The sequence below is a fragment of the Emys orbicularis genome, chromosome 2, assembly GCF_028017835.1.
Source record: "Emys orbicularis isolate rEmyOrb1 chromosome 2, rEmyOrb1.hap1, whole genome shotgun sequence".
Classification (NCBI taxonomy): domain Eukaryota; kingdom Metazoa; phylum Chordata; order Testudines; family Emydidae; genus Emys; species Emys orbicularis.
In genome coordinates, this window is record NC_088684.1 from 140994654 (window position 1) to 141017820 (window position 23167).

General features: G+C 42.8%; 1 protein-coding gene across 2 annotated transcripts; it reads right to left on the reverse strand.

The window, feature by feature from the left end:
• Positions 1 to 22434, reverse strand: NFU1 (NFU1 iron-sulfur cluster scaffold). Of its 2 annotated transcripts, none has more exons than XM_065399305.1 (8): positions 22385 to 22434; positions 19739 to 19845; positions 15613 to 15748; positions 12722 to 12788; positions 11257 to 11371; positions 9474 to 9537; positions 1887 to 2061; positions 1 to 638 (listed from the first exon to the last, which is right to left on the reverse strand). In XM_065399305.1, exons 1-8 carry the CDS (start codon positions 22432 to 22434, stop codon positions 591 to 593), a joined length of 762 nt encoding a protein of 253 aa, XP_065255377.1. In that variant the 3' UTR covers positions 1 to 590. The 2 variants fall into 2 exon arrangements, with proteins under 2 accessions (XP_065255377.1, XP_065255376.1); XM_065399304.1 differs by lacking the exon at positions 22385 to 22434 and adding an exon at positions 21633 to 21730.
• Between the last annotated feature and the right edge of the window lie 733 nt (positions 22435 to 23167).

A 23167-nucleotide genomic window follows, 5' to 3' on the forward strand; every position in this document is an offset into this window, starting at 1 on the left:
TTAACAAGTGGGTATAATCAACAACAAACATTTGTGACCAGGTTAACTTTTAGTCAAAACTCATACACAGTAATCAAGAACAAAAATAATTTACTTCATAAAAATAAACTCTACATCTCAGAGCTTCAGAATATGATTGCAAGTCATTCCAAAAGCCCATAAGGCAGAACAGGGAGAATATTTGATACAGATATTATATAAAATGCACAACTTTCTTTAGAATTTATTCTAAACAATTTCACTTACTTTTTTCACTTCCCACTTTATTTCACACACAAAGGCTTGAGAATAAGAAATAGACCGACAAATCACTGTTTAAAAATGCCTTTTTCATTTGTTTCTTAACCATGCGTAACAGTTATGAAGTCTACAGGAGAAGGAACAAGTTCTCTTTTGAAAGCAGACCATATAGTAAGTCCCTGGAAAAGGCAGTGTATTATCTTTAAACAGGGGGGTCATTTTAAAAGATGAAAATTTAACTATTTTTCTAAAGAAGAGAATGGCAATTTTTGTTGTTCCTCGGGACATGGTTAAGTTATACACACCCTCAGGAAAACTTTGCTATTTATAGTCTCACACATGCTGTTAGCTCAGGTAGAGTTTGCTTCTTTCTCCACTCCATCTTCATCATCAACAACCTAAAACCAAAACCCAAACGTTGTTTAAGTAATCATTTTCAACTTTGCTTCACTAGGACAACACAAGAGCTCAAGAAAGAGCCATAAATATAAATGACAACATTTATTATTCACACAGTTAATTACATCGAACCTGATCTTAAGAGCTACTTAATTCCCAGAGAAAGCAATGGGAGCAGCAATTGTTCAGTGCCATTATATGATGATGGTCACATGAAAGAGGTGAGCCACTCACTTCAATCAAAATGACATGAGGAGATTTGACTGAAATAAGAAGGTTGTGTAATGCTAAGAAGCAGACCAAGTGGTTACAAAAGCATTGAGAACATTCACTAACACATACCAGATGTTTAATTGGAGAATGTATCTGAATTTGTATTTTTGCGGACACAGACTTATCTTAGTACACAGAGAGCAAAAAATTTGTTCCTGGTTAATTATACATATCAGAAGAAAGTCCCCAAAACACCGAAATATTGTTCACTGACAAAAAACAAAACAAAATGTTTTTCCAAAAAAATTTCCAGTTATAAAATCCATCCCATGTTTCTGAGACTAGAGCGAAGCAATACATTTGAAACCGAGTCAATAAAAAAGGGAAAACTAATAACCTTCATGTGCTGTGTTATTGGAACAAAATAACACTACAAAATTTAGAGTACATAGTACAAAGGCATGGATGAGGAAAAATAAAAACAGCTGTAACTGTGCAAGGAACAAAATGTGTCAGGCTTTTTTCCCCATCTTATTTGAACAAAGACTCGATGTGCCAAACCGTGCTAGAAGAAGGTGGATTCTAGGGATTTAATCTGACTACTGTCCCTGTAATTCATTAATTTATTAAAGAAGTTTTCCCATTCAAGGCTGATTTGTGGTCCGAGACCCATGCAGGTTGCAGCTTCTAAGAATGGAAGTTTTGCAGGAAGCAGAGGCATTTAACAGCATCCGGTCCCTATGGAAATGAAGTTTTTCTTCGGTAAATTAAAAAAAAACAAAAAAACCCCACATACACAGACATAACCGGTTGTAAGTATCAGTAACTCCCAATGGCATGGATGTTTCTGGCTTAAATACTGTTATTCCTTTTATAGTGCCCTGTATCCATTTGCTTAAAATGCCATATCGGAATTGCAAAATTATGTACTTTTAAAAAATTGTATTTTAAATCACTTGAGCAGAACTCTACATGCCGCCGAGGGGGAAGAGGTCCTGTCTATAAATCAAAAAAACACCTTCATATTCACATACCTGTTCCACGCCTTCTACTTCTGGAATATAGAACTGCAGCATGTTCTGTATCCCATTCTTCAGTGTTATGATAGAACTGGGACAGCTAGTGCATGAACCCTGCAACTTTAACTGTACAATCCCATCTTCAAAGCCTTTATATATGACATCACCCCCATCTTCCTGAACTGTTGGCCTGAGGAAACAGAATATTTATTTTAACAGAAATTACTACTGCAGGTAATTTTTGTTCTAAAAATTGTAAGAGTTCATTTAATAGCTCATGTAAGAGTTAGTTCTAGCCCTTTCTTTTTACACAAACTGGTCCAACATGGGCAATGACAGGGCAAATATCTCCTTAGAAAAAAGAACGAGGAGTACTTGTGGCACCTTAGAGACTAACAAATTTATTTGGGCACAAGCTTTCGTGGGCTAACGAAAGCTGCCCAAATAAATATGTTAGTCTCTAAGGTGCCACAAGTACTCCTCGTTCTTTTTGCTGATACAAACTAACACGGCTACCACTCTGAAACCTGTCTCCTTAGAGCGCTCCAGATCAACATTCCCCAACCCTGATCTGAAGGGACCAAAGTTCTTTCTCTGGGGCCATATCTACACTACCACTTATGTCGGCAAAACTTATGTTGCTCAGGGATGTGAAAAAAATACACCCCTGAGCGACATAAGTGGTAGTGTGCACAGCACTATGCTGGCAGGAGGGCGTCTCATGCCAAAATAGCTACCGCCACTCACTGGGTGTGGTTTAATTATGTCAAGGGGAGAGCTCTCTCTTGTCGACATAAAGCAGCTACACAAGAGGTCTTACATTGGTACAGGTGTGCTAATGTAAGCTCTATAGCAGGGGTGGGCAAACTTTTTGGCCTGAGGGCTGCATCAGGTTTCGTAAAATGTATGGAGGGCTGGTTAGGGGAGGGGTTCGTGGTCCGGCCCCCATCTCCTATCTGCCCCCCGCCCCCCGGGACTCCTGCCCCATCCAACCTCCCCTGTTCCCTGACGGCCCCTCTAGGACCCTTGCCCCATCCACAAACCCCTTCTCCCTGTCCCTGACTGCCCCTGGAACCCCTGCCCCTGACTGCCCCCTCCTGCCCCATCCAACCCTCCCTCCTTCCTGACTGCCCCCTCCAGGACCCCTGCCCACATTCAACTCCCTTTTCCCACCCTGACCCTGATCCACACCCCCACCCCCTGCCCACCACCCCGAACTCCCCTGCCCTCTATCCACCCCCGCTCCCCCGCTCCCTGCCCCCTTACTGCGCTGCCTTGAGCACCGGTGGCTGGCGGCGCTACAGCCGCGCCGCCCGGAGCCGGGCCACACCACCAGCGCCACCACGCAGCACAGAGACCGGGTCAGGCCGGGCTCTGCAGCTGCGCTGCCCCAGGAGCTCACAGCCTCACTGCCCAGAGCATTGCGCCGGGGGCAGAGCGAGCGAGCTGAGGCTGCGGGGGAGGGGGGACAGCAGGGGAGGGGTCGAGGGTGAGCCTCCCGGGCCAGGAGCTCGGGGGCCGGGCAGGATGGTCCCACGGGCCGTAGTTTGCCCACCTCTGCTCTATAGTGTACACGTAGCCTAAGGCCTATTTATTCCTTGGCCAATGAGGAAATGTGCCAACTTTGATGAGTTTTGTGACTGGGAGCTGGCCTGCGATCCCTCCCAACCCCTGTCACAAAGAACTAAGAGTTAGCCATCAGATAGCATCAACTGCTGACAACTCTGACCTGGGCTAGTGACAGAGACAAAGGCTCTACAACTCCCAAGCCACCCATTCCTATACAAAGTTTAAGAATTTCATGATGTGTTCTACTAGTAAAAAAAAATTAGTAGCAAATACTTAGTGAGGGAAGAGAGCAAGAGTCAGTTTTAAGTTCTGAACTAGTATTTTTGCAATTGGCAAGTTAATATGGAAATAGAGAGCTACAAGCTTGTAAAACATTTGTCTGTTTTCTTACAACCAAAAACAACTGAGTAATCACATTTCTTTATATTATACAAGCTACCAAGACAACTAAATTACAATTAACTCCCATGATAAACAGCCTTCACTTCCACCCCCATAGCAACATCCTGAAACTTTCCAATAGGCATAAATTTTAATTGTCACCAATTCACTCTCCTCTCTGTATTGTATTAAGGCAGAATCCTCAGTAAGCTGAAGAACTGGAGGACTTTCCTTCCTAAAATTGTCTTCTGTGTATTAGAGCTTTTTACAAACTGAATGTAGTAGTATGGGGAATAATTATGACATATTCTAGAGGGTTCTGAATGCTTATTGTGCTTTGTATACACAATGTATGGAAGAAAACAAAGTACATATGGGCCTGATCTGGTTAGTTGATGAGGCACACAGCATCTCACAGGTTTGGACTCCAGAGCAATTGACATTTCCCCAATCTAGTCTCCTGTCACAACTAACAAATTACCAACTTTATAAATGCATCCCCATAGCAACATTTTTCCAGATGCCAAGCTAAAAAGCGTCATGTTACTTGAACAGAAGCTCTATATACCAATTCCCAGAAAAACACTTGAGAACTTCACCTCTGCTGCAATAATTTAGGATTTGGTCACATTTATTAACATCAGCATCAACAACTTACTCTACACAAATCACCTTAATTCCTGGAAGCCAACAAACAAAAAGCATCTGATTGAGAATTCATTCTTCCTTTATCTGACAAGATTTTAACATGTTACGGCACAATTCCAGTCTTCCTTTTTTCCCTCCCAGAGTGCAGCTGGCTCATGTTAGCCGACTCAGGCTTGTGGGGCTCGGGCTAAGGGCTGTAAAATTGTGGTGTAGACGTTCGGGCTCGGGCTGGAGCCCGAGCTCTCCCGATCCCAGAGCTTGGCTCCAGCCTGAACCCAAATGTCTACACCACAATTTTACAGCCCTATAGCCCAAGCCCCATAAATCCAAATCAGCTGACATGGGCCAGCCACAGGTGTTTAATTGCAGCGTAGACATACTCTCATAAAGGCTTCTGATTTCTTTGCTTCTATTTTTGATGTTCTTCAGTGTAAACAATGAATGCTCTGTATGTATCACTGGGCTTATACAGAGCTCCTGGAAGCTATTCAGTAATGATATTGACACAACAACATAGACTACTGCAAATGGTCTGTTCAACAGCCTCCTGGCCAACTGAGAAAAAGGACAAACAATTTTAACAGAATTTCTGTGGAATATAAAAGAGGCAACTGTGAATGTTAAGGCTAATGTACCATGGGGGTTTTAGGCAACCACATAACCCATGACAGCAAAGCTTACTTAATGCTATCTTTCAAATCATTACTACATACCAGAGGTGCCCAAACTTTTTTCTGCTGAGCCACCCCCACGTCCCATGCACACCTCTCTTTTTCTAAGCAATGAGGGGAGGAGTGCCTGGTGTCACAGTTTCAGGGCAACTGCACCTGTGTCCCCCACTCGTGGTTCCTCAAGGGCACCCACTCTAGGCTCCAAGCTCATCAGCCATCACCTCTCTTGGGCAGAGACCTGCATCTCACTCCCTCCTGCCCAGGGGATTAGTAAAGCTGCATAGTTCTCGGCCTACAATGTGATATCTCCAGCTGCCTAAAAGGCCAGCGACTGCACTTGGCTTTCTCTCCAGAGGCTCTGACCAGTGTATTAGCCACAATTATAAGTTGCCACTCAGCTTTTTCTAAGCAAGCACATTTATTAAGGTGAAAGCATTACAGAGAAAACATGTTAAAACAAGAAAAGAACCTACATGCATGCTAAAAAGCTTACCAGAGGTCACCCCCAACTCCAACCTCAGGCTCCAGTGGGTGATCAGCCTTTCAAAACCCACAACTTGTTTTTCCCCTGTGGTTACAGTCTAGATTCAGAACCAGAACCCAGGCTGGGCAGGTCAGCTGTTTCTTTACGCAGCTTAGGCCTTTGATCTCCAGTGTCCGAGAACTGGTACGAGTCATTCCTCAGGTTGTAGCGCCAAAGGCTCGCTTTTTGCATAACCAGAGGTGGGGAATTTGCATTAACCTCTCCCTAGGTATCCCCCAGGAAATACACTTCACACTTATTGTCCCCCAAAGTCCATTCCCGTCTAGCACATTTTCAATATCGTCCTTTGAACTCTCATGCCTCACATCCCATCTCTGTCCTGGAGCGTGACATACCATCCCAGTCCACAAACGCTGCTTTTAATACAATGGACCCCAAAGATACTTAAGCTTCACTCAATCTGGTCTCCCAAGAATATGCAGAAGATTGCCATGTGCGTCACACCTGGTACCTGCGGGGGCCAGTTGGGGAGGGAGTACACACCACATGGCAGTTGAGGAAGCCTTCTGCTCCCTGCAGCTGCCAGCACTTGGCTCCCTGCCTTGATCCATTACCCCCACTCAGGGGAAGCAGATGGGCTGAGCTGAAGGGCCAGGATCAGGAGGGGAGCGAAAGGCTCCACCCCTTGAGTACTGACCACCCTGCCGGACACAGCCCGCTCCTGCCCCAGCACTTCAGCGCGACCCCATTCTCTGTCCGGCAGGGGAAAGAGACTGCGCTCTTAGCCTTGGGGCTGCGCTGAAAGGCTGGGATCAAGAGGAGGCTCTGCGTGGCTGGGGGAAGGGAGTGCCAGTACTCCTGGCCAGTACAGCCTTCAACTCCCCACTCGCAGAGCTCCCACCAGTCTCTCCTGCCAGTTGGTGGACACAGCTGCAGCTGTGGGGGAGTAAGATGAGTAAAAAGCCTGGTTAGGGGGGAGGGATAGCTCAGTGGTTTGAGCATTGGCCTGCTAAACCCAGTGTTGTGAGCTCAATCCTTGAGGGGGCGATTTGGGGATTGATCCTGCTTTGAGCAGGGGGTTGGACTAGATGACCTCCTGAGGTCCCTTCCAACCCTGTGATTCTGTGATTAAAGCAAGCAAGACCACCTGCTCAGAGTCGTGTGTGCTTCCCCCTTCCAGACAAAGCCTCCTCCTGACCCCAGCCCTTCAGCCCAGCCCTGTCACGTCCTCTGCCTCCTGTGATAAAACTTGGCATTCCCCAGGGGGGCAGTGGGGGAGGGGGACAAAGGGGGATGCACCCCACAGTTTGAAAACTTCTATATATACCCACACAATACATAGATCCATATAATTAGATAAGATTTTCCTCCTCCCCTCTATATCCCTTCCTCATCTTTAAGAGATGAGTTTACTGTCACTATATTTCAGCTGAAAGATATACCTTATAATTTTTTTATAAGAGCTTTCAGAATGCAACATTTTATAGAAATTATAAATAAAAAAAAGCCCAAGTTGGTGCATTTTCTTGAGAAATGCAAATTAATTCTGTTCACTTACACCGTATGTAAGAGTGTTTGCTCCTGGAATGTGTGTTTTGTGAAGAAGCCATCGTCGGTAACAAGAGGACTTCTGAAATACATTAGGCATTTCCCCACATCCACATTTCTGTATTTCTTATTTGTTTCTGTTCACTCTGGTAGTCCCAGTTTGGTCATTTAAGAGAGTGGAGCAGCACCTAGGTGCTATACAAGATTAGGGAGAGAGAGACAGGGCCGCCCAGAGGATTCAGGGGGCCTGGGGCAAAGCAATTTCGGGGGCCCCTTCCATTAAAAAAAGTTGCAATACTCTAGTAACATGTATTTGGAAATGTAAAAAATAACTAGTGAAATACATTCAAAAATTAATTTGTAATAATTTGAAAATACACTAAATACATTATTTAAAAACATTAAATGCTTTAATGGTATGTATACGTTTGCAACTACATAATAGGCTGTTGCTGGTGATGGTTGGTGCCAATGGGCTGTCGCTGCCTGGGGGTGGTGCTGCTGTTGCCCAGGGCTGGGTGGGGAGCTGCGCTCTGGGTTGGGGGGTGCCCGGCTCTCAGGGATGTGGGGAGATGGGGTCAGGGGGGTGTCCGGTTCAGAGGGGCTGGGCTCGGAGCTGGGGGTCAGGGCTGTGGGGGGGATGGGGCCGGGGGGTGTCCAACTCAGAGGGGCTGGGCTCGGAGCTGGGGGTCAGGGCTGTGGGGAGGATGGGGCCGGGGGGGTTTCCGGCTCAGAGGGGCTGGGCTCGGAGCTGGGGGTCAGAGCTGTGGGGGGGATGGGGTCGGGGGGTGCCCGGCCCTGACCCCTTACCATGCCGCTTACCCCCTCTCCCAGGAGCCTCTGACATACTGGTGGGGCAGGGGGAGCCTCCGACATACTCGTGGGGGCCCCTGCGGGGCCCGTGGCAAACTGCCCCACTTGCCCTGGAGAGAGACCATTCAGGAATAGTCAGGACACTAAGGTCTCTGGGAAAATCTGCAGAGAGCAGAAAGCTTGCTGCAGGCCCTCCCTGGAAAGAGGGACAAATTATCACAGAGCCAGTGGAGGGGCTGGCTGGCTGACCTTCCGGGGCTGAAGAGCTAGTGCTGAGAGGCTGAAAAAGGCTGAGAGCTAAGAGCCAATGGAAGGTCTAGCTTACTGACTTTCAAGTACCAAAGCCTGTGCCAGGAGGCTGAACAGGGTAGAGGACTAGGGAGCCAGCGGAGAGGCTAGCCAAAACTGTCCTTCCTGAGCCAAAAAGCGCCAAGGCCAGAGAAGGCTGACAGCAACAGAAGGAGATGCCAGCTGGCTCTTGGAGTCAGAGAGCTGGAGCCAGAGAGGATTGTGCTGGAGAGCAAGGGCATGCTGGGGCTGTATTCGATGTATTGCCTGGATTATGGTGTTGGGACTTATGCGCATGGGACTTTCTTTTGTAATAAATTAAACCCACAAGGGCTATTTACACTCAAATAATCTTTGGACTACTTTGGGGGACTATGAAGGAGGGAAACTGAGGCAGGTGTGCCTGTCATGCCACAGCTTGCAGCAGAAGGATGCTCCAGGTGGGGCTGCTTTATGACAAGAACTGAATAACATCTCTTAACTACTCTAAACACTACATTACTGACTACCACATTCTAATTTCAAGCTGTGTCAAAACCCAAATATAATTGCTGCAAAAAAAATTTAGGGATAAAAGTTAATGGAAGCTCAGATGACTTCTGTGAGTGAATTTCTGAGATACAAATTTGAGATGATAGAGTTTACCCTACTTTACTGAACATGAAATGTTAAATGATTTGAAACTCATCTGAGAACAGCAAAATGTGAAAAACAAGGGAGATGAATACATGAAGGGGGGGGGGGGGGAAGAGTGTTCACCCCACAATCTAAGATCTTTCATGTTATTTTTTTTATTATTAGAGATTTAGACTGCAGTAGCACCTAAAGCTATAACCAGGTTGGTCCCAATGAACTCATTTTAAAAAACAGACTATTGTGGGTTGCAGGATCCTACTGTCTTCTAAAATCATCTGGGAAAATGCAGTTTGATTCGCAGGGGTCAGTTTGATTGAGTCAGATCCTTCACTGAACTGGACACTGTTCAGCATAAAGCTAGTTTTCACAGGGAACCTCGAGGTGCAATTTTCAATTAGACACGATATGAACAAATCTGGCCTCTCTGTGCACCAAGCTGAAATATGCCATGTTACCCATTTAATTTGTGTAATCCTAAAAATATTTAGAATTGCATCACTCTGAAATAATCCAAAACATGCCTACTGTGTGACAATGCTTTAAACTAGCAATGTTTAAAGTTACCTTATTCTGGTATCCAGAAGTTCCTTAATCATTAATACAACTTCATCGTCATCTTCTGATGCAGCTTTAGGGGGAAAAACACATGCAAAGAAAAATAATGACAAGGCCTTCTTATGATTAATATTACTGTGGTAAAATACTTGTAAAAACAATATTCTTTTTCCACTATTAAGTAGTACCAACAATACATCACCAAAGGACGATTCTAAGAGCTAAACTCACAGCTAAATCTAAGCCGGTGTAATTTACAGCACGTACATGAAACCTTTTCAGATTTTCCTCAATATTCTCTCTTTTACTCACACAAGCATAACCACGGTTCTTCTCGAAGCACAGAGTAGCAAGAAAAGCAACTAACAGCATGGGATACAGGTATGTGGGCTAACACAGGCAGCCCTGTATTACAACCTACTTCTCCCTCTGGCTCCTCAGCATGTAAGTTACACCAATATAGATTTCCTCAATAGCTACATGTCACCTCTCTTTCTATAGGATCAGCCATGAATCAGATGGCAGGAATGGGGGGGGGGGAGGGGGAGATTGAGGATCATTAGGGTTTTGGTACACAATTCTCCTTCTGTCTAGGGTTTATTACAGATATATAAATTGTTTCCAAATTCCTAACAACTGTGAAGTTTATTAGAGTATCAAGACCTACATTAGTTACTTGACTGACCAACTGTCTTAGTAACCTCCATTAAACCATTTTAAATTTTATTTGAAAGACAAATGGCTACTGTTTCCAGCTACAGGGCTGAAAAGTAGTTATAAAAATGGATGATTTTCCTTTGAAGCATCTTTTCAATGGAACTGAGACCCATAAACCTCAAAACTCCTAAATTACTTAACAGAAGTCATTACTTTCAAAATGACACTCCAGGCAGTTCTCTGGATAACATACTGAAAGAACAGCTGACAGCAACAGATGGGCTACCAGAACACCTCAACAGAGGCAGTGTTTCCCTCCAGCTCAGTTTAGCAACTCTTCTCTGCATTCTTGTTGTAACAGTATTGCAATTTTACAATTAATCCATTAACACAGGGCATTTCAACACTTTACAAAGGAGACAAGTGATCTTTATAGCGAGCTTGTAAAAAGCAGACTCTGTAGCAACCGCCAATATTTTTGTACACACAGAAACCCAAGCACTTTTAAAAACTGTTTCAAACCAAAAAAGGCTAGAACAGCCGTGGCCAAATCCTTTGCTGGTGTAAAGTCAGTGTGGAGCCACTGAAGGTTGGATGTTTTTCTAAAACAATGGTTTTCAACCTTTTTTCATTTGCAGACCCCTAAAAAATGTCAAATGAGGGTGAAGACCCCATTGGAAATCTTAGACTTAGTCTGTGGACTCCAGGGGTCAGCAGACCACAGATTGAAAACCACTGTTCTAAAAGATGTGCTCTCAGAATTATCTCGGGGAAGTTCTCTGGCCTGTGTTATACAGATCAGAACAGATGTTCACAATGGTCCCTTCTGGCCTTGGAATCAATGAGTCTATAAAATTTGGCCTCAGCATTGCACTATCTGAGAATCTGGCCCCATATTCATGGTCAGACAACTGCTTTGAACGGTTTGTGTATTATTAGTTTAATTGCACCTTATGCAGACCACTGAATCTTGCGTGTTAATTTTAGCCATTTATACTGTTTCAGTTATTCTCTTCTCACATGTTTTCTGTGGGGCAAGTTCATTTCCTCTGAACATGATCTATCAAACACATCAACTTAAGAGAGGACTAAGACCATATACAGGCATAAGCCAGTCGTGAAGAGTTTCATTTACCTGTATCTGTACGAGGTGCCTCTTCAGTAATTACAGGTAAACCAGAGGCAAAGAAATCCATTATGGTTGCATAAATATCTGGTTTCAGTAAATTCCAATCCCAATCTTCGCTCACCTATAAAAAAATTAAGAAAACCAAATATAGTGTTTCTGCCTCATTCCAAAGATGAATTTTATACATGGCCTTTGTCCATCTTAAAGGCACCTTGCTGGGCATTTAGGCCTGAAATTTAATGTTATTCGGTTTTACCAAATCCAATATGAAATAGAAACGTTTTCATAAAATTATATTTAAAATATTCAGTAAAGAGGTCTAGTTGTTTGGATTTAAGCAGTCGCCTGCAATGTTTGCAAGCCAACTGCTGTATAAAATATTAGTGTATAAAAACAAACAACGTAAGATGAAAAGAAACTAAAATCACAGATGTTCTGCTAAGCTTTATTTCTACCAACAAACTGTTTGTGTTTTGGTTGTGTGTTCTATTATTGACGTCTCATGAGTTGTCCACTAAATGGCATAGCAACTATATAGTATTTATGCAGCTATTGATTTATTACACAATACCTCCTGGGTTGGGTGAACTCCTGAGTCCCAGATGAATAAGCTTTGCCACTGGAGGCAAAGGAGGGATTTTGAGGCAATATGTAATGCACTTGCTTGCATTTATGTGCATCACTGTTCTTTGTTGGATAGACTTTCACCTTCATGTGTTTGTAATTTTGTTGCCTACTATTATCTAGCCTAAAAGGATATGAACCGTAATACTACTTAATATTTAATGGAACTTCTCTTTTAGCTCAAGTAGTAAAGGTCTATTTCTGGAGCAGATGGTTCCAAGCTCTATTCATAATGCCATGTGCATGCTAGATCAGACAACAGTGATGCCTTTATGATCATCCATTTGGAGTCCCAAGATCTATTCCTAGCTCAGCCATTAGCTCACTATATATGGCTACAGAAACTTACTTAACCTAAGTATGCCATAGTAAATATGCACATCTGTAAAATGTGAGGCTTCTTTTATTTAAATTTAGAGGAAAGGGACCACAGAAGGGCAAAATGTTATATTAAAAGTTTACTCAGCTGACTTTTAGCATTTTGATTAGAACTGAAAAAGTGCTGAGCACCTACAACAATAATTCATGTCAAGGGAAGCCGTGACATTCGGTGGCTCTGAAAATCAGATTCAAGAGACAATATTCTCAGAAGCCGTAACTAGAACAACAGTGTGAAATACAATTACCATAAAGCTGTGAAGGCACTTTGTACAGAGATTATGTTGACGAACTAAATTAAATCCCTGTAGTGAATATTTTGAGGACATTCTAAAGAAAGGTAAGATTTCTAGTGTACGTTATGCAAGCCAGGGAAGGCTCTGCCAGGAGTCTGTTCCTTTCACCTCTCCCTGTAGATTGGACAAGCATCAGCTCATATTTAGACCATTGGAACCTCTTTTCCGCTTACCTTTGTGACTGTGATGAAGTCTGGCCCAAAGAAGACACTTTTAACTCCTTCAATCCTGAACAACTGCCTGCAAAAGAAAGTTAACCACAAAAAACACTAAATTAAAAGTTTCTATCAGTCATGTTCTACTGTCTTTCTTGCTTTCCTACAAGAATACATTTCTAGAGGGCAATCATCACTTAAGAAAATAAAACCATTAAAGGAGATTGGCAAAGGGTTCTTCTACAGTTTAAGTGCTTCTATTCTTTATCCATGGCAATGGAATTCTGCAGCTTGGCATAAGTAGAAAACATCATACCATGGAGTGTGATACTGAACATACAGCATGTTACTTTTTCCTGTTAAGTATGAAAGAGCTAATGCTCATGTCTCTAGCTCCGGTTTGAAGCCAAGAGGGTATTCTTTATCCATAAAACTACTGGATCAGCATCAAGGATGACCAACACACACACACAAACATTCCTGGCATGCAACTGTGGAAGGACAGGGACTCTTCTTTAGAATAGTAGATTAGGTTGCTGAAAACTTTTAAATATAATCTATTTTACTAAAAGCTGTTCTGAATTTTGTTCCTTCCATAGACACTCCCCCAAAACAAACTGAACTAGGACTCTGGTGATACTTGCTGTTCAGTGCAATAACTTTTCAGTGAAGAGTAGCCCACAATGTTTTAACAGGCCAGCTTAATGTGTAAGGAATCTTCAAATCTTTATTCATTGTTATGGTATGTGAGTGACTCTGTGGCGACGTTGGTGAATTTGAAGTTGCGGTTACTCAGAAAGCAAGGGCACCAGAGTTTATCAAAATATCCGTTTCACTTAATTTTGCTACCTTCAGTTGCTTAGTGCAATTAAAACACTATTAAAATTCTAAAATTAAATATTAAGAGAGATCTAAGCTTGATACTTCATTCCTCACTTCCTTGGTGTACCGTATTTAAACAATCATCACACAAATTCAGACCAACACACTAAAACTTTAGAACCAGACAGGAAACAAGAACACACTTTGATTACAAACTATTCTAACTATAAAATAATAGAATGAGAGTTTTAAAGGCAATCTCAACAAATGCTCAGTTTTGTTTGTGTGGTCACAGGAGTCAGTAATTTTAAATCTATACAATCTTAATACCTAGACCACAGATTAAATGACTGTCTGTTGTCACCCACAGGGATACGATAAAGAATAGCTAGAACAAACAGAAGTTAAATCTGGCATTTTCATACAAAACACTGTAGGTAACCCTAATCTTGAAAACAGAGACAGAATAAGTTTTCAGTAGTATAAATAGCTGAAAAATAGACTTTCTTAAAGGGGAAATCTATACAACTTGAGATGCACAAATCAGATACTTTACCACAGGTTATGTATGGCAAAGAGGAACTTTCCTATACACATAACAAACAATTTTTAAATGTTAAAAATGTAGCTGTGCATGTTGTGTGTGGGTTGTTTTTTTTAAATATCATCACACCCTAATTTGCTTGATGGACTAATGGTCCCCAAATTTTACTTTAAAATATATTTTGGAGTTACACGTGCACTCCAAATCATCTAATGCTAGCATAGCTGATATTATTTCTTTGGAAGATTTGTATTCTCATGCCAAAACAAATGGGCATCCCAATTACAAAGCCTGAAACATCTGCTGTTCTATACATATGGGCATTTCTACTACCTTTGAGCTAAAGAACTTAATTTGAAAAGTTCCTGTTTGGTTACAAATCAACTATAGCATTTTGGAAATATTATAGCAATACCCTGGATAACGCTATGTTTCCCGGAGAGAGGGCTGCATTAAGCTGCTTTCACTTGTGTGCAGTATTTCCATCACATATAAGAGAAAATTAAACTATGATCTTGGAAAGGTGACACTATGGCATTTCCATATCTCACCCTCCCACTGCAGCCTCTCCACCCACATACAAAGCAGGTATAAGGAGCATTATCTCCAGGGGCTGCTATTGATGCAATGGCAGATACCAGAAGCAGTGCTCACACCCACTTTCCCCAGGAAGCAAGTTTGCAACAGTTCTCCAAGGCATCTCATCACCATCAGCAGGCAAAAGACTCCTATGACTCCTTCCCATCCCATCCCCCACTTTCAGACAGACCTTTAATGGTGTCCCAGCCCTTTTTTACCCAATGAAAATATAGCAAAGTATTAGATGGAAAATAAACTGTAGTAATGATTCATAGTCCAAGTGGATTGAAATGTATTAGTCCAAGTAAGTTTCACTATGGATACTCCAGATCTATGGCACTGAGGGCCTTTGCAAAAGATTATACATGAATAAGACTAGAAAAAAGGGTTCATTATAAACTTGAGGAATTTTAATTTTTCCACTGTACTGTTTGTAACACACCCATATTTTAAAGAGAAAAAACCCAATGGCTTTGAAGCTAATGTTAAAAGTTATTAACTGTGCCAAAATTAGTAAACTGTTTCAGTTTCACATACAACATTTATGGACATTTCCTTAGGTTGCCTGTCTCATTACACTGTGAGTTGGCATGACTTTAAAGTGACTACTAGCGTAAGGACTATTCAGTAAAGTTTTGCAGGATCCGGAACACAGGTATGAACAACAGTATATTTCCTTTTCAGGAATAATGAATGCTATCATGATTTGATTCAGATCAATGAAATAGATGGCCAGGAACTTAGTTATCACACTGACATGCACAGTATAAAAATCTCGATAGATTACTTTGGCTCTCTCTAGGCATTCAATCTACTTTATGAAAAAAAGCAGCATCCACTGTGGAAATGCAGCAAATCCGCTCTTTAACATTCAGCTGCATTTATGATGACACTTGTATATACATGTGTTTCAGTAACTACCACAGATAGTCCCTTGAACAAAGTATGTAATGCTTGAACACACCTCGCTAAAGGTGAGCAAAACGCTGCAGCTGGTGTGGAGAAATCCATGGTTCTCGACTCCAGTACTTGTCTTCCTGGAATAAACTTCAAACTATTTGGATTTGGAGTGTCCTGAGTCTGAATAAACATGCATCTTACTGAAAAGAGAAAAAAGGAAATAAAAGTTCAAAAGAGAAGTGGCTCATATAAGGAATAACAGAGATCTTGTTTATTTAGCCAGGCAAGGTTTTGTTTGCACAACACAGATTTATTAAAAACAGAGGACTGTGGAACGCTGAAATTTATCAAGCATGGCTCAACGAGTTCCATCAAAGTACCCATATTAACACGAAGATCAGCAAATTCAGTCACTAAATTTAAGACACAGATGAAAAGCTTAATGAAACCCTGTCCCAGCTAGTTTTAATCTCAGCTTTATTCCCTGAGCAACTTGCTGCTCACATTCTCTGTGTTTATCTGAACAGAGCTAATACTCTCCCCATCCTTTTTCAGAGGCTCTCTTTTTAACATCCACACTAAGATAATATTTGTGCCCCTTCTCTATTCTATTCAGGTTGCTATTCCATGCTCACCACTTTGGTACCTGAGCATTGTGTGGGGTCTCCACTCCAGCATTATCACGCGCCTGTTAAGAGCATTCCAGATGCAGGACTTGGGCAGATGTACTAACCCTCTGTTGTAGATATTCTTATGTTAAGATCTTTTTGTTCCTTTTCCAGCATTATCAAAAAGGAGAAAGTATCACACAAAATAACTGTAAAAAATGAACACACAGCCCGCTAAGGAGTGTGTGAGACATTTTGGTGTGGACAAGAAATTGCAGTAATCTGGAAACCTGCATAGCCTTTCAGAGCTAGCACAGAATTCTTTTTAGTCACCCAAACTATCTTATCTGGATGGACAGCTCAACCAGTTTAATTAAGCTGGCTCTGATATTGTGCTTATTGACTTTCAGCAAACATTTTGTATTAACAGTTGATATTAAAATAATTTATAAAAGCTGGTAAAAATATACCCAACATTTATGAAAAAAGTATTTAGTTGTTTACTCAGATAATATTATTTTAATGGGATTTTGCTGGACTGCCCAAACCTTAATAAAAAGAAATAGAATATACTTTTACCCAAGGATATCAAAGTGCTTTGCAAACATTATTTAAGATTCACAACGGAGCTGTGCAGTCGGTATTACAATAATCATTTTACAGATTGGAAATTTGAGGTACAGGAAGGTTAAAGGACACGTGCTGTCACACAGAAAGTAAATGTCAGAGTTGGATATAGAACCCTACCTCCTTATTTTCTACATTAACCACTAGATCACTCTCCTGTCCCTTCACTGCCAAATTTCATTGCATGATTAGGATTCTCAAACAGCACATCACCTTCAACAAAGGGAAACTGATTTTTTTTAATATGTATAAATTCTGAGTACATAATATTTGGGAAGCAAGCTTGTTTAACTTCAGAAACATATATGGTATAGAGATAATTATTTTTGTTATTTTTAAAGCAACAAAAAAAAGCTGAAGCTTTCACTTCCTAAACAGCAATTTTGATCACGACTCCTAGTATTAGATGACAAATCAGGCTATTTATAAATCGCCAAATTTCCTCTGCAGGTGTCTGTCATGACAACAACTCATTTGACTTTAACCCACACCATCACCACACACGCAAGCTCTTAAGTTTCGAGAGAAAGAATAAAAGAATTAGCATGGAGACGCTCAGTGCTAACATGCTAGAAATAGTCCTGACTTAGCAACTAACAGCCATTCTCTGTTCTGTCACACAACTCCATCCACAAGGGCTAAAAACATCTTCCTGATTAGAATGGCAACGGAAGCCACCTCCAATGTGACAATATGACAAATAGCCTATAGTGATGGAAGTGGATGTTGTCAACTGAACATGCCCAACAAATTTACTGACTTCGCTAATGCAAAGGGCAACTGACAGCAACTCCACAGTCAAATGGCTAGCATCCCCAAAGGCCTAGAATACAACAGGATACATCATCCTCTCACAAAAGTATTGATGAGGGTAGCTATTGTACCCAGGATCTTCTGAAGTTAGGAAAACAGATTATTTTCAAAAACCAGTGTTTCTTTCTCATTAGTCACACTGGAACTCTTTGTATATACTGTGAATAACCAAGTTTATCATCATCTACAGTTTGTAAGTAGCATCATTCACACAGAATACACACATTGCTTCTTTCAATTATCTGACCACTATACCATGTACTTTCTTCTGTTTGATCATTTATTGAAAGTGAAAAATAAAGATAGAAAAAAAAGACAGAATTTAAAGGACATTTGTAGATCAGTACGCGGCTGACTAGAACCCTCAGAGTCAATCAGTCGACTGCTTGATTAAATCTGAATTTCAAAAAAATTCAATTCTGAGTTGGGTAGGTCTGAGGCCCTCTGGAATCTGCATCAAAAAGCATTTGCTGCAGTGGGCACTGAGACACTCATTTAAATAATATTTCCACTTGTGGTTGGTTCTATACAACAGGCACCTGCATAATTAAAAATGTATATATACACACATCTCTTTCTCCACAACATGGCAGAGTTGTTGAATCCACCAGGCAGCTGCAGAAGCTGATCTGCAATTTTCAGCAGCACAAAAGGCAACTGAATCTTTTTTTTTTTTTTGCTGATCATAGAGTTGTACAAAATACTGTAGGAGCAGATACAGTAAAGTGGAGTTCCAACCTTTGCGTTTTCAGATAATATTAATTTGGCCCGGTGTGGGGGAATTTTAGTGTTAGTGAAAGGTGCTGGATTGACAGACCTGGCTATTGAAGTCATCTGTGTGCACACACACACACACAATTTGCAGTGGCAGTTCAAACCTCCCTGGGTTGCCCTTCCAATGTTCCTCAAATCTGTCCAAAAGGAGGAGCCCTCTCCATCTTCATGACCCAATCACCCTTAGCCTCTCTCCTGAAACTGCTTAATGGTTAGTGCCAATTATGGTGAACGTGTATTACAAACCCTTTTCTGCGACAAAACTAACTTTATACAGATCGCCGAAGAGACACAAGAAACTAAAAAATTTTGATCACTAACAAAGACTGACTTTGAACCAGAAATCCAAAGCTGAAAATCTATATATGTTACTTCAATCCCATGAGCTACCTAACTACAAGTTTTAGCAGCTGAAGTGCTTTTCAGACAAACTAATGTAAGAGGTTAATTTCTAGATTAATACTAAAAACTGCAAAATAGTAATTTCAGTCCATTTTAATTTCTCAGTGCCTTAATACGGTGTTAGGCAAATTAAAAAAGAATTGGGCAACATGCCTAATAAATTGACACATAGGAAGAGTAAAATCACTTCAAGCCTCAAATCTCCCCAACACCTACAATTAATCAGACAACTCAAAATTAAAACAAAACTTTTAAATTTCTGCCCCAAAGATGGCCAGAGATGTACAGAAGGATATATTCAGGAGCAGACTGCTCCTGATCATAGAATCATAGGGACCTCAGGAGATCATCTAGTCCAACCCCCTGCTCAAAGCAGGACCAATCCCCAGACAGATTTTTGCCCCAGATCCCTAAAAGGCCCCCTCACAACCCTAGGTTTAGCAGGCCAATGCTCAAACCACTGAGCTATCCCTTCCCCCATAAAGGCACTACGCCTCCACCCTTGCAAGATGACATCTTGGGATGGTCAGCAGTTCCAGTCTTGCTGATTTCAACTGTTGAACAGGATACAGGATAGCAGGAGGTCTGAGAGTGATCTTACACTAAGAAGGAGTTAAACTAATACATATGAGCACAAATATAATGCTTTACATCTTCAAAACTCTTTACAAGCCTCAGCAACCAAATGAAATATCTCCATTATTATACAGATGAGGAAACTGAGGTGCAGAGTATAATGGACTTACCCAAGGTCATACAATGACCAGAATCTGGAATACAGTCTCCAAATCCTGGTTCTAAACTCTGACCGCATGATGACTTAACTACCTTTCTACTAACAAAAAATCACCCAGAATATTGCATACATTTGAGATTTCAGTAAAAAGGAGAATTTATTCTTTCACCATCTTCTTAAGACAAATCTCATGAGAGCTTTACTTACTTTATGACAAAAATTAAATTTACCTGTAGTATGTGCTACGGTGGATGGAAGAAACGGTTTCCTTCGTGCGAATTGGCAGAAAGGCTGTTTAGTTGTTAAGTTAAAGTCTTTTAATGTCATGCGACAGAACCTAAAGAAAGATACAGATTTTACCAACAATATCTCATTTAAGAATTTAGCTTTTCCCATCTCTCAAGGAAAGAGAATTTTGTATGCACCTAATATCTCTGGATTTCAGCAAGTTGCTTAATCAGTTTCCTCCCTCTTGAAGGAGAACAGGTAATGTAGACTAGCTATCAGCTACAGGCTTATTTTCCCCTCCTCTCCACATAGTTGTTGGGGGAGAAGGGAAAATGGGGTTTCAATCCCTTCTCCCTCAATTTCCAGGTGGCCAAGTAATCATTACACACCAGTCGCCTTGATTTAAAATTCACCAGGACACTGCTGTGGAGAAAGGACAGCAGCTCCATTGAAGCAGTGTGTCAACAGAGCTACACCTCTACCCCGATATAACGCTGTCCTCGGGAGCCAAAAAATCTTACTCCGTTATAGGTGAAACCGCATTATATCAAACTTGCTTTGATCTGCCGGAGTGCGCAACCCCCCCGGAGTGCTGCTTTACCACATTATATCGGGGCAGAGGCGTATTCGTATCCAGCAGCAGGAGACCAGGACCCTGGAGTGGAACGAGGCCAGCTATAACAAAAAATTCTTGTTGATGCTGTTCAGGTAAACCACACCACCCATCTTGTTGAGACACACAGACCTCGAGTGGACAAAAGTGTGAAGAATACGCTGAGAAGAACAAACCTGAAGAGGTGAAAAGATGGACTAAACTGATTTTCAAAAGTTTAGGTGCATATTTGTACTCAATAATTACCATGATTATATAGGTAATAAATAGGAATACAAAAAACTGTTCATTTTCACATGCAAATTCCTGTTTTGTGCAATCACTATAATCACATGCACAAACTTGGCATGAAAATATCCACAATTAGAAAATCTAAGCTATGACTTCTAACTTCCAAGAATCTTCAGACAATGATGCTGTAATTATATGGTGACAGATATCTTTATCTGTTACTAACAAGCACCTTGAATTATTACAGCAAAAATATTTTAAGATCTAATCCAGATTTCTTTCTTTACGCTGCTTACTCTTTGCTTTCCTCTCTCTGGGTTTGGACAATGAAAATAGATGGTCAGTTTCACACTTAGAGTCAGTTTCACTTTCAGATCTCAGCAGGAGGTTGTTGATTTTTTTTAAAACAACTTTTTTATGAGTTTGTTTACAAAATTTAAGCAATTGGGATAATTTTGAGTTACTAGGGTCCTTTTAACCCTTTCCTCATTGTAGAGATGTAGAAGTTGCTCCCTACCCAGCCTTTCAGTGATAGTTAACAGGGAACATACTAGGGACATAAATAAAAAAGTTAACCGTTTAAACGATTTAAAATATTTCATTTAAACAGTTAATTCATTAAAGGGACGATCTGGCCAGCATGGCCTCTGCTGGGGGCGCTCTAGGTGGGCAGTACTGCTCCGGCCGGCGTGGGGCCGCTGGGCTGGCTGGCCAGCCCAGGACTTAACAGTTAAGGCGGGTTAACCGGTAAGACTAATGCTTACCAGTTAACATTTTACATCCCTAGAACATACAAACCCAGTAGACTTAACACACCATTAGCAGTAGCAGTTCATTCTCATTGTATGTCCCCCTCAAACATAGCAACACACACCAGGGTTGGGAGCATAAGGCGACCTGCTGTAGTATCCCTTTCCCCCCACTTCCCCTGTACAGTGGGGAAGGGTATGGATGCTGAGGGAAGCCCAGATGTCTTTAAGGTATTTTAGGACTTAATGTTAAGGGTGGGTGGTAACCTTAACTAATTTTAGCACTATGCTCTCATGTCTCACAAGCACAATGTGGGGTGAGTAGACAACTCCATCCTGCTGCGTCCGGTAGCACCCTCCTCTATGATGCACCTGTGTAGGTGCTTCTTTCTCTCTCCCATATGCTGATGGTGGAGTTGCCAACCTGCACAGAGGGCTGGAGGGAAACAATTCCCACCCCCTGCGCCCCAGCCGGCTCTCTGAGACAGGGACCATCTTTTTATGCTGTGTTTGCGCCTTGCCTAGCACAACAGGGTCCTGACCCATGACTATGGCTCCGTTGCACAATGACAATACAAATAATAAAACCATCTTCCCAGTCACACGCTGGGTGGGGATTGCGGATCAGGTCAATAGTTCACAGCTTTTTTTGTTGTTGTTTTTTTAAGGCCAGACGAGACCGTTGTGATCAGCTATTCTTCCTCCTCTCCATTGCGGGGGGGTGGTGGGGGAATTAACACCCAACACGCCAGGGCGGGGGGGAGGAGATGGGGGAGTGAAGATAAGGGGGGGGTGATCCCCGGAGGGGGGGGGGAGAAGATGAGGGGGTGACCCGCGGGGGGGAGAAGATGAGGGAGTGGCAGATGAAGGGGGTGACCCGCGGAGGAGGGGAAGTTGGGGGGGAGTTGGGGGGTGACCCGCGGGGGAGGGGGAGATAAAGGGAGTGGCCCGCGGGGGGGAGGGAAAGGGGGGACCCTCTTTCCCCCTGGCTGGAGACGAGTTAACCCCCCCCAGGCGGAGCTGCGACGAGCCGAGCCCGGGCCGGGGTCACCTACCGGCCGCCCAGCCCCGCCGCCGCCCGCAGCCACCGCGCCGCTGCCGCCATCTTGACTCTCCCGAGGCGCCGGCGGCCGGACACAGGACCCCCGGCGCGGGGCTGCCCCGCCCAGGCGCCTGCTTAGGAAGGAGTCGGGGGCGCCAGGGCGGCCTCTGCCGGCCGCAGGGGGGAACTGCAGCGAGGGCTCCGCTGGGGGTCAGGCCTGCTAGGGGCAGGGGTGGGGATGGGGGGAGTTTAGGGGCAGCAGAGGCCAGGGAATGGGGCGCGCGCACCCCACAGCCTGGCCCAGGGCAGCCCGCTTCCTCCCACTGCAACAAACCCGCTGCAGCCTTGGGGAGCAGCATTGCTACCTGGTTAAGCCCAAACAGTGGGGTGAGGGGCTCCCAGGGGCCAGTAGGGGCAGGGGCTTTCTGCCTGCCGCTTCAGGCTCCCACCTGTCCAGGTTGTCCCCTTGCTCGGGTACCTAGCCCGGGAGAGCCATCAAAGGGCTCCCTACACGCTGCCACCTGTCCAGTTTTATGGGCCCAGGCTCATCTCTCTTTTATTAGCACTACAGAAGTAGCAACCTCAATGCTTTTGCAAAACCCACTGCTACCCTGTCCCCATGTGCCCCACTGAGGCACCAGGCGGTTGGCTTAGAAATCTTTGCAAGCCCTATGCATTTAAAAAAATGAGCAGAATGGTATATGCTAGGGTAACACAGTGGAACAAAACATTTCCTATTTGGGGTGAAAAACTCCATTATTTATTTGCAATATTTCCAACCCTCAGTGTTCAAAAA